The 12373-nt window shown below is 41.4% G+C and overlaps 1 protein-coding gene across 1 annotated transcript; it reads right to left on the bottom strand.

Annotated features, from left to right (window-relative positions):
* Positions 1–312: 312 nt before the first annotated feature.
* LOC123376832 (G-protein coupled receptor 55-like) lies at positions 313–1245 on the bottom strand. Its single transcript, XM_045029073.1, has one exon. It carries the CDS (start codon positions 1243–1245, stop codon positions 313–315), a length of 933 nt encoding a protein of 310 aa, XP_044885008.1.
* Between the last annotated feature and the right edge of the window lie 11128 nt (positions 1246–12373).

Below are 12373 nucleotides of genomic sequence, written 5' to 3'. Positions count from 1 at the left end.
AAAAATTCCACCTTGAGTGTCTACAATTTAAGACACCTACATTAACTGAGCCCCCATAGTTCCTATTGAAGTAGCTCTTCAGTAGGCAACAGTTTCCGGTAATCATTTGGTTTTCAAGTACAGTTATGTTTGATTGTTAGTTAGAACTACTTTTATTTGGCAATTGATTTTTGCTGGTCCTTTGGACAGTGGCTTAAGAGAGAGTTCAACGAGCATCAGATGAAAACAATCGTCAAAATTAGCTAGAAGTGGTCAGGTTTCAAGAGTTTTCCCCTTCTGCTCCAAGAATGAGTGAGACTTGCAGGACTTTGATTAACTACTGTTGGTTGTTTTCTGACTCTCCTGAGGTGGGGATTTCAAAAACTCCTTAAGGACAAAATAATAGCAAATTGCATCCAGGCAGCAGTTGAGGTTAGCCCAGCAGAGGCTGATCTGAACAAAAGAGCGCATTATTGGCTGATGATTGCTCATGATGACGTCTGTTTTAACCAAATAATACAAGAGGAATGCCACATGGAAAGGGGTGAAACAGATGACAAATGTGGCGAGGTTTGCTATGACTATCTTCACTGATTTACTTGTGTCAGTAAGGGGATCATCTGGCTTTCTGCTCCGTTTCAAGCATATGATGATCTGAGCTGTGCAGAAGATCATTGCTGTCACGCTGCCAAGAAACACAGTCTCCAAGGTGACAAGCACACCTGGGTTTTCCCATATTTTATTAGAGAAGCCATGGAAGCACGTAGTGTGTGTGCTATCATGGAATTGGTAAGTAAAGGAAGTTCCAGCCCAGACACCCAAGCAGACAATGGAACAGACCATAGCAGCTTTCTTGGTGGATCTCAGGGAAATGGCTAAGAATGGATGTCGGATGGTGATATATCTGTCCACACATATACATACGGAGATGAGAATACTCCCATACATGTTCACAAAGTAAAGGCTTTCCAGGAATGAACAGAATGCAGATCCCAAGTTCCACTTGCCCTGGGAGCCAAAGGAAATTATTTTAAAAGGGAGGGTAAACAGCAGCAAGGTATCCAGAGTAATAAGTGACACCAGGTAGATTGTTGATTCTGTCAGCTTCCTGATCTTACAAAAGACAAACCACAAAGCCATCATATTGAACAGCAATCCCAGGACAAATGTTGGAATGTAGATGGTTATCTGGAACAGCTGCACATAACTTTCAACAGAGCTATTTGCCATATCTAGTTTTACTGAAAAATAAGGAAACATATTCATGTTCACATTGAAGGGGTAAGATTATAGGTTTTAGAGCCTGATCCTGGTGAACTGAGATTCCAGTTTCATTCAACACTCCCAGACTCTTCTGAAAAAAGAGCTCATTTTCCTCTGCAATTCCAGTCTCCTGCAGAAGAATAATAATTGTAAATGCAAATGTGTAATAATTCCCTGTCCTTTCTCCAGTCATTCAAAACAATCATTTCCTCTAACAAACCCATTTATTAGCTCTGTGCCACTGCTTGACAAAGGTATGCAACTTCAGTATCATCAAATGCTACCCAGAGATTGCTGCTACCTCCACCCAATGCACTACCAGTGTGACTTACTGAGTTCAACACACTTTCATTTCAGTGTCACCGACGTATTGTAAATTAAACTGTTCTTGTATTTCAGACCAAGTTACTTCCCAGCATCTTACATGACAGAGCACCACAACATGGTTGGATAGAGATTAAGATCAGCACAGAGGACATTTACTTTGTTACACGCAATTTGTTTTATTAGCCTCTAGCAATTGCAGCTGGATTGGAAAGTGAAGAGGATGCTTGCAATTTACCCCTTCAAGAAAACATTATAAGGTGACATAAACTACTGTGTAAATCAGTAATCAAGATTAACTTAGAACTGAACAGCAGCACCTAAAACATATCTTAGGTAATTAGTAAATTAGTTACTAGCAGGGTTGTGTGTATGCAATGCATCATTCCTATAATAATATAATTGAGTGAAATTCAGAGGCATTCAGCCACCCAGCATGCCCTACTTGTTTCCCACTGAAACATGCATAGACCTTATACTGTCTCTCTTCACAGAGGGGCATTTCACCCAAGCTCAGGACTGCCGGGGGGAAAAGGGGGCAAGTGGGGCAATTTGCCCCAGACCCCACAGGGGCCCCCACGAGAATATAGTGTACTATAGTATTGCAACTTTTTTTTATGGAAGAGGTCCCCAAAATTGCTTTGCCCCAGGCCCTCTGAATCCTTTTGGTGGCCCTGCCCAAGCTGCTTAAAGACACTATCCATTGTTTTGCAGAAGATATGCTGGGCTAGCTTTTCAAAAGAAGTTTGCATATAAGGGAATATTAGGTTATGAGCTCTTTTGAAAATCTGGTCCATAGACTCTATAGAAAATGGAGCTGGGTAAAATGGATGATAGAATTTTTATGACATTCTTCAACCGTTGGTTTGGCTCATTTTCACATCCTTGAAATATTTTGTGACAATGTGATATTCTGCCATTATGTGTTTTATTGATTGCATATTGGCTTTTGTGGTAGCAGGAGGATTTAATTTAATTCTGAGATCATTGTGGGATAGCTTGTGATACCCTCGCCCACACTGAGAAGTACTTTACTGTGCCATTGACTACTTGAGAAGTAAATTACTAGTTTATATGAATAAGGGTATCACAAGCTAGTCCTATGCAATATTCAATACTGCTGCCAACTGAAAAATGTCAATAGTCATTATTACTTAGTTTCTTCGAGGCAGGCACTTGAATCTTGCAAGAAACTTTACACTGGGATTCTCAGAGATGAAAAGCATTAGCTAATGAATTATTCTGAAGTAATGAACATTGATGGAGCCCTTTACCCAGCTGACTCTACAGCTAATGAATATTTTTCATTAGCTACAGCGTCTGGGAAATCCTGGAGTGGAGGTCTATGTCTATGCTAAATAAGATTCCTGTCTCTACCCTAGACCTACCTAGAGAAAATCCAGCTATTTTACGAAGGGATTTCACACCAAAATCTGGTGTATGTTTCACAGACAGAAAATATGTTAAAATAAATGGCAAAAGAACAACTCCATTCATTCCTGAAAAGATATCCCTTCACACTATGATGAAAGCAAAAATAGTTACAGTCTATTTAATTTGCAGATGTAGTAGCAAAAGAAGGTTATTAGACATAAAAACAGTTTTTACTACAAGCTTAGAGTATAATATACTGCATTCTATTACCTTACCTCTTGTTACCTCTGAAAGAGGTCATTAACTTGTCCCCTTTGAACTGGTAGATTTCTCTCTGGTTTAAGCAGCGGGTGTTAACTGCATACAGAATAACTTCCAGTCTACAAACCAGAGGCAATTGTGTTCTGCTTTTCAGCTTCTGATTATGTATTTCCGTTTTAACACTGCTTTTAGTAATAGCCTTTCACCTACACACATGAGCACGTACGAACACTCACATATAAACTGAAAAAGTTAACTCCTTTATGCTTGCTGGGTCAGTGTCTCTGTGAGTCTCTTACAGTAAATGAGATTCCACTGTTACTGGGGGAAATCCTGAGATCAATAGCAAAACACTCATTTTCTTTAATATGGCCTGGATTTCAACCTTATGTTTGACATCTGTCTATATAGAGTGGGATATCATAATGTGCTTGAAGTTAATGAGCAGAGATACCCAAAGCAGACTATGAAGATGATCTGGAAAGAGAGCTAAACAGTGAGGTAGCAAAATTTGCAGATGATAAAAAATTACTAAAGATAGTTAAGACCCAGGAAGACTGCGAAGAGCTACAAAAGGATCTCTCAAAACTGAGTGACTGGACGACAAAATGGCAGATGAAATTTAATGTTGATAAATGCAAAGTAATGCACATTGGAAAGCATAATCCCAACTATACGTATAAAATGATTGGGTCTATTATTAGCTGTTACCACTAAGGAAAGAGATCTTGGAGTCATTGTGGATAGTTCTCTGAAAACATCCACTCAATGTGCCATGACAGTCAAAAAAGCGAACAGAATGCTGGGAATAATTAAGAAAGGGATAGATAATAGGACAGACAATATCATTTTGCCTATGTATAAATCCATGGTACACCTACATCTTAATACTGTGTGCAGATGTAGTTGCCCCATCTCAGAAAAGATATATTGGAATTGGGAAAGGTTCAGAAAAGGGCAACAAAATGATTAGGGGTCTGGAACAGCTTCTGTGTGAGGCGAGATTAATAAGACTGGGACTTTTCAGCTTGGAAAAGACACAGCTAAGGGAAGATATGATTAAGGTCTATAAAATCATGACTGGTGTAGAGAAAGTTGATAAGGAAGTGTTGTTTACTAATTCTCATAACACAAGAACTAGGGGTGACCAAATGAAATTAATAGGCATCAGGTTTAAAACAAATAAAAGGAAGTATTTCTTCACAAACACACAGTCAACCTGTGGAACTCCTTGCCAGAGGATGTTGTGAAGGCCAAGACCATAACAGAGTTCAAAAAAGAACTAGATAAATTCATGGAGGCTAGGTCCATCAATACCTATTAGCCAGGATGGGCAGGAATGGTGTCCCTAGCCTCTGTTTGCCAGAAGCTGGGAATGAGTGGCAGGAGATGGATCACTTGATGATTCTGTTAATTCCTTCTGGGGCACCTGGCAGTGGACACTGTTGGAAGACAGGATACTGGGCTAGATGGATCTTTGGTCTGACCCAGTAGAGCCATTCTTATCTTCTTATAAAAATGACATTATAAACAAATGGGATATTCACGGAAATCTTCAACATCTGTTACATGCATTTATTTCTAAGTGGGAAAGTATTATTAAAGCCGTTTATAACGAACACTCATGAGTTATAGGAAGTTTGTTCATGAACTAAGAGTCTTTTGTTCCACAGACGAATAGCTTATTTTCTACCCACTTACCTTTTATGTGTGTGTGTGTATGTATGTGTAGGGCAATGGAAATGTCAGAAATCAAAAGCGGAACTGAAGAGACTAAACCTCAGTGGCCACCACCACACAAAATGAATGCATTCACATAGCACAGTGCAGAGCTTGGTATACAAATATAGACAGATAGAACTTAAAGGTGACCTTCATGGGAAAAGAAAAGGGGAGGAATAGGCCCTTCTTTTTTGCTAGTTTAAAAGATTCTCTCCTAGGGGAAAATTAAAAGGGGGGCAGGATTGGCAGTTTTGCATCATTGTTTCCCCTTACACGTTTGAATTTTGTTGTTTCTATTTCCTTTTGTTGTTGTTGCTGGAGGACTTCTTAGACGATCCAGAAATGTACACAGGGAGCTTTCCCAGCCCTTGATGGCAGGGGCTAGCATGCTGATACCAAAAAGAACTTTTCTCTAAAATGTCTTAGGTAAATAGGTTTTAACAAAACATCCCAAGCAAACAATTAAAATGAAAACCAACCCCAACCCCTTCCTCCCTACTTTTTACTCCTTAGCTGATAGCTTTTAAATTCTCTTGGACTGCCTAAAAATCACATATATATCTAGAGCTCTGGATGGTTTTGGTAACAAAGCCAAAAGGCACATGAAACACAGCTGGTTTAATTCCCAATGAAGACATTGTGTATCAAAAGGTTCATGAGCCTGAGCTTAGCTTTGAGCAAAACTAGGTTTGGATGGTTTTGCACCAGAATTTGGCAAAATATGCAGCTTCAACATAAAATGGAGGTGAAACTTGGTGTCTTCACCAGTAGCGGTGCTAGGATTTGGGACATGGGACTCAGATGTCTGGCTTGCTACATGGTTTAATGTGCAGAGCTTATTGGTCTGAACATCATCGTGTGAGCAGGGAAATTATGCTTTCGACAACCAAGATTGTAATTAAAAAAAGTCAACTGTTGCCAAAGACCTTTTTTGAGAGAACTTAATTTTAAAAAAGATTTTAAAAAATTCCCCCTTTCAGTAATGATCTGGCCCATAAAGGGGCATTATTCTAGCCTCTCAGCAAACTCCAAAGCTGCCTCAGTACCTTCAGTGCCTGCTAACCCCACCTCAATGGCCCAGGTAAACAAGCACTTTTCCATAGCTGCCAACATTACAAATGTCTCTGAAGGGGCTGTTCTTCAAATAATCCAGGCCCCGAGCAGCCAGAGAATACACGCATATTCCAATGAAATTTACTTTGTCTTTGTGACTACCACTTATCAAGGCCTCAGCATTATACTGTTTCTGTATACCAACACAGCAGAATATAAGTCTGTTACAACCCTCAACCCCACGTGCAGCTGTGTTTCCCCTTATTGCATTGTCTTGTGGTAAACCCCAACCAGCAGGAGACTCCCTTGGGTGTGTTCAGGGGCTGGCGGTTGGCTTGCTTCCCCCTCTGTCTTTTCAAGGGGCATGTCCCCTCTGGCATCTTTGAGCATGGGTCTTACCCCTTCTCCTCCCCTTCCTTCTCACCCACATACTTGGAGTTTCTCTAATCTCTCTCTTTGCCTTTGATTTTGCCAGTGAATCAGGATCTAGAACTAATGAGCAGAAGTTTGGGACAGTTCCAGGCAAATTGTTACTGCTAGAAAGTGTGAGGTCCATGGCTAAGGGTACTTAAGAGCCAGAATGAAAATGAGTCCCTTAATCTGTTGACTGTGCTGCCTTTCTTGTTGTTGAGCTGCTCCACCTGGTGGCAAGAGGTCACACTGGGTGCTTAGCATATTGTAGGAGTGGGATTTACTGCAGAAGCTGGCTGAGAAGGAGATTGCACCAGCTCTAGACTATGGCTACACTACAGCTTAAGTTGACATAAATTATGTCGTCCAGGGGTGTGAATTAGCCACCAACCTGAACAACATAATTTATGCCAATTTAGCGCTGCCCACACTGGTGCTTATGTCAGAAGGAGAGCTCCTCCTGCCAACACAACTACCGTCGCTTGTGAGGTCTTAAATGGGAGAGCTCTCTCCTGTCGACTTAGAGAGGCTACACTAGAAAGCTTGCATTGGTGCAGCTGCATCAGTGCAGTTGTGCTGTGGTATGCTCTCTAGTATAGCCATAGCCCTAGTGTTACCAGTGGCCACTTGGGTACTGGTGAACCCCATGGATGGGACTTGATCTGGAGTGGTCCCATAACCTCTGGTCATGGTTTACATAGATTCAAAAGTCAGTCCAGGATAGCTGTAAGGGGACTGTGAAAATCATGTCATAAGGGAAAATGAGTGGCAAATTTTTAAACCTTAGCGATCACTTTATACTGATTTATGTTTAGAGGCTATATTGCCTTTTCTTCCCCAATTCTTCCCTTTCCTTTTCCGTTTAACTCCTCTCCCGTAAGTAAACCCACCCAGAACAAATAATCATGGCACTATCATATGCACTGTTGTAGCTATGTTGGTCCCAGGATATTAGAGAGACAAAGTGGGTGATGTAATATCTTTTATTGGACCCAACTTCTTTTGGTGAGAGAGCGAGAGAGATGCTTTAGAGCTTATACAGAGCTCAAGCCTAAAGAAGAGCTCTGTGAAACTCGAAAGCTTGTCTCTCTCACCAAGAGAAGTTGGTCCATTAAAAGATATTATCTCACTCATCTTGTATCTCTAATGGCACTGTCATGACACTTGGTGCCATCTAGGGTTGCCAACTTTCTAATCACAGAAAACTGAATACCTAGCCCTGCCCGTTCCCCGAGGCTCTGCCCCCTCTCACTACACTCCCTCTCCCTTGGTGGCTCACTCTCCCCCACTCTCACTCACTTTTACTAGGCTGGGGCAGGGGGTGGGGGTGTGGGAATGGGAGGGGGTGCAGGCTCCAGGGTGGGGCCAGAAATGAGGGGTTAAGGGTATGAGAGGGGTGAGGGCTCCAGCTGGGGGTTCAGGCTCTGGTGTGGGGCTGGGGATGAGGGGTTTGGGGTACAGGAGGGGGGTCCAGACTTGGGGATGGGGCTGAGGGATTTGGAGTGTGGGAGGGGGCTGTGGGTTGAGGCGGGGATGTGGGGTCTGGGCTGGGGGTGCAGGCTCTGGGGTGCGGCTGGGTATGAGGGGTTTGGGGTGCAGGAGGGGGATCTGGGTTGGGGGGGCTCAGGGCTGGGGGTTGCGGCTGGGGTTGGGGAATGGACTTACCTCAGGCAGCCCCTGGTCAGTGGTGCAGCGGGGCTAAGGCAGTCTACCTGCCTGTACTGGCACCGCACTGTGCCCCGGAAGCGGCCAGCAGGTCCAGCTCCTAGGTGTGGGTGCCATGAGTCTCCGCGCACTGCTCTTGCCCACAGGCAGCCAGGCATCCCCCCCGCCCGGCTCCCATTGGCCTCAATGTGAGTGGGGTTTCAGGTGGGTGGAGTTGTGGTGTTCAGAATGTTGGACTATAGGACCTTTATTGAGACTAGTGGGATTGAATAAAGGCTGAGTATGTTGATTTGGGTTTCTTGCTTTTCACACATATAAATGTTTTTTGTCTGTGTTCTGTTTCCCTTCAGTAAAATATCTTCAGGAGAGGACTGTTTATTTTTCCCAGAGCTGAACTCCAACTATAACTCTAGGTTGGGGCTTGAGCCATTGTTTTAGTTATTTTCCAGAAAGAGTTACTTTATATTATTAACCTGGCCCCTGTTGCTGCTGTTGATACCTGGTAGAAGGGTTAATGCACACTGAGATGAATGGTTGCAGTTTGTTTCTTATTCTGTCAGCAGGCTCAGTCAGATGGCAGTGCAGAGAGTCACATTTGAATTTTCTTCCCAGTCAGAAAGGCCAGAATAGGGGTGGCTGGACAAGAATTCTATTTTGGGATTTTGAGGTTTGTTTTCATTTCATACCAGAATGAAAATGAAGCCTTTCAAAACTGACAGACAATGAGGCACCCCTTTGAACCAATAGTGAGAATCTTTCTCTCCCTCCTGTTGGAGCTGTTCCACTTTGTATAAATAATGAAATGTTCAGTGGGCCAGAATAAGAGGCTGACTCAATAGCCTGATGGACAGCGCACCCGCCAGAGATATTGGAGACTCAGATTCGAGTCTCTCCTCTGAAGCACACAGAGCGATGACTTGAACTTAGATCTCCCACCACCTAGGTGAATGCCCTAGCTAGTGGGTTATTGGCTATTCTGGGATGGATCTCTCTGACCAGAATATCCATCCTGGACCTGAGAAACCTTCCTGATGAAACTGATATATGTCCATGAAAAATTTTGGTTTCAACAAAAAATTTCAACCTGTTGTAGACTAGAATTGTTCTCTTTTTAAAATGAAAGCTGAAATTCTACTGAACCTAAATGCTTGCATTTGGGGTTGAGGGGTGAGAGAGGAGGTCACCATCACAATCGCATGTAGATCTTCCACTGGTTTCAGTTATGTTCCTACTGGACATCTTGGATTCCCATGCAATTCAAAATGAAACTTAGTATGGGGGATGCAAACCAATATAGATCAAAAACTAAGAAAATGTTCTCATGTAACACCATGAAACAAAACTGGTGAATTTTATCTAGCTCTTTGACAGATCTACCAGAATCTTTAAGGTAGGATTGAAACGCCGTTGCATTGTGATAATGAGAATGGAACATAACAGAAACAGAAAATAAGATAAAAGGTCACTTTTGTGTTTTTTAAAGTAAACAGTGGGAGGCCTATTTTCCATTGATGCCTTACAAAAGTAAGAATATGATTATCTGGGAGATATTTAGAATATTTTAATATTGATAATGTCAAGATTTTTCATTCATCTTCATTATTTTTATTTCATTTGTGTTTTGTGGGCCCAATTTAAACTAAACTCACATTAACACACATAACACATCATCAGGTTTCACTTTCAGATACTTTGAATGAGAAACTAGAACACAGTGATACTTTATCTATGAAATATTACTTAACAACAGAAAGCAAATAAAATATCAAATCAACTGTGGCTTTTAGTCTCCAAATAACCGAAACTGAAGCATATCAGATCATTTTTCTGCTTTTGTCAGCTAGTTCATGTTTTTAAAACTTGTTGCTTGGTTGCAGTTGTGGACATAAGAAATAGGGTGAGGAACTAATAATCTTTTGACCAATCTAATTGAGAGTGCCTAGCTCAGTGTTTGAGGCACACAGAGGTTTGTGATGAAGGGGATGATTGAAGCCTCTGGAAAATTCCCCTTAAACCATATTACATTTTAGCAATATTAAAAGGCACAAGAGACAGCCATCAGAGTTAACTCCCCTTTCCCCTTCACAAGCAAGGGGTCATCATGTTCCTCTACTTGGATGACTGTCTACTCGAAGCCCCCTCCCAGGACGATGCCCTGGAATCTACTGAAAAGACAATGGCTCTCTTCTCACAACTAGGACTGGAAATAAACATGCAAAAATCAATGCTGATATCCATACAAAAACTAGAATTCATTGGGGACCACCTTGATGCACTTGAGGCCAAAGTCTTGTTACCACCACACAGATTTATTACGCTAGTCAATCTGATCACAACACAAGCCAGTCCGTAGACTTTGGCCAGGATCTGCCTACAATTATTAGGTCACATTGCAACAACCACCTTTGTAGTATGGCATTTCAGGCTTCATATGCGTTGTCTTCATAGAAGGCTCAGGAAAGTATGCATATTGCACAAACACAGTCAGAACATGTGTCTCATGATGCCACTCAAAGTAAAAATTTCTCTACACTGGTGTACTCAACACCACAATGTGTATATTGGAGTTCCCTTCACACAACTTTATTCATCAATGATACTTACAATAGACACAATCTTTATTAGGTTGGGGAGCATACTTGCACAACCACACAATCCAGGGCAGGTGTTCCCCTGCCTAGTCAACATTACATATCAACCAACTATGAGCGGACCACAATGCATGTTCAGACTTCTTACCTCTGGTCAGGAACAAGACCATAAGGGTACTGATGGACAAATTGCTTGCATGTTTTATATAAATGACCAAGGAGGAGCAAGAGCAAGATCATACTCCCTTTGCACTAAGCACTGAGATTATGGAACTGGTGCATCTGTCACAACATCAATATATCAGTTACCTATCTGCCAGGATGTCAGAACACCACAGCAGATGCACTAAGCAGAAAATTCTCTCAGGACCATGAGTGGGAAATAAACAAAATACACAAAATATATTCAGACACTGGGGTTTCCCAAATATAGACTTTTTGCTACAATCCTGAATGCCAAGTGTCCGCAATTTTGCTCAAGGGCAGGATTGGGACCCCGATCTCTGGGTGATGCTTTCCTCATTAAACAAGATGCACCTCTACTGTATCCTATTAAAGTGGAGCACCACAGGGTGAAGAACCTCAGTTACCGCACAAGGTGAGTAACTCTTTTTTGTTTTTTTTGTTTTGTTAAAAAACAAAACTTTTCATTGAACGTATGTGGATGCCGAGACCATCTCTGGTTCGGCTAAAGTCTAGTCATGTACTACTGATTATGGGGCTAGACTGATGAAAGCACAGCAGTGTTTCATATTATATTTGTGTGCTTCTCTCACATGCTACATACATCGCATCCCACACATAACCACAGCAAGTACTACTAGCAACACTGCAAATAGTAAAATTTAGTCAGAAAAAATGTTCATGCTCTTTACATTTTTCAGATTTCTTATTTGCTGACACTTGATACAAATACTTTTGTGTGTGTTTTGCACAAGAGGACTCTCTAACTGATTTTATCAGCATGGTTATTAATTATAATACGTTTGTGATATGAGAAGAATGCTTTTGGTAAGCCTTGCAAACTTTTTTCATTAAAATTAGAACTGGTTGAAAAATTTCAAACACTGTTGAAAAATAAGGGAAGGGAAATGGGAAGAGGAGGGGACATTTCAGTATTTATTTTCCAACTAGCTGTCATTAATACGTACATTTCTTCACTGGAGCATGTTTCTCATCTATCCTCCCTTCTCTGAAGAGATGTGGTCTAAGAACTGGATTAGGACCCTAAATGCCTGAGTTCTAATCATGGCTCAGATATTAACTCTTTCCGAGGCCTTGACCAAGTCACTTAGTATCTAAATTTTCTTGTAAAATTGAGATAATATTTACTTAGCTACCTCACAAGAGTATTGTGAGGATTAATTAATGTTTGTAAAGCACTGAAGAGGGGCTATTCTCATTGTATTGACCTACAAAAAGGCCTTATTGTACTGTATTCAACTTTAAAAAAATGTGTTTTTTAAAAAGACAAGATGGGACTTAACATATAATTTCAGACCAGTGGCTCTTTTAAAATACAGTATCCTTTCTCCATCACTAGCCAGTACCATGTGCTCCAGGGGAAGATGCAAAAATTACCATAATTGGCAATTATAAAGTAACCTGCATATAGGAGGGAAATCTTCCTAACCTCAAATATTTAGTGGCTGACATGCCCTGAAGGCATGGTTAGAGGACATGACGCTGAGCTGGGTAAGGAACCCTACTACAGTTTCACAAGTCGCTTC

The sequence above is a fragment of the Mauremys mutica genome, chromosome 9 (genome assembly GCF_020497125.1).
Source record: "Mauremys mutica isolate MM-2020 ecotype Southern chromosome 9, ASM2049712v1, whole genome shotgun sequence".
In the NCBI taxonomy this organism is placed as follows: domain Eukaryota; kingdom Metazoa; phylum Chordata; order Testudines; family Geoemydidae; genus Mauremys; species Mauremys mutica.
This window is presented reverse-complemented; position numbering and strand designations above follow the sequence as displayed.

Excerpts from the sequence above, each read along its gene's own strand:
- LOC123376832 (XM_045029073.1), bottom strand. The coding sequence starts at position 1,245 with ATGAATATGTTTCCTTATTTTTCAGTAAAACTAGATATGGCAAATAGC.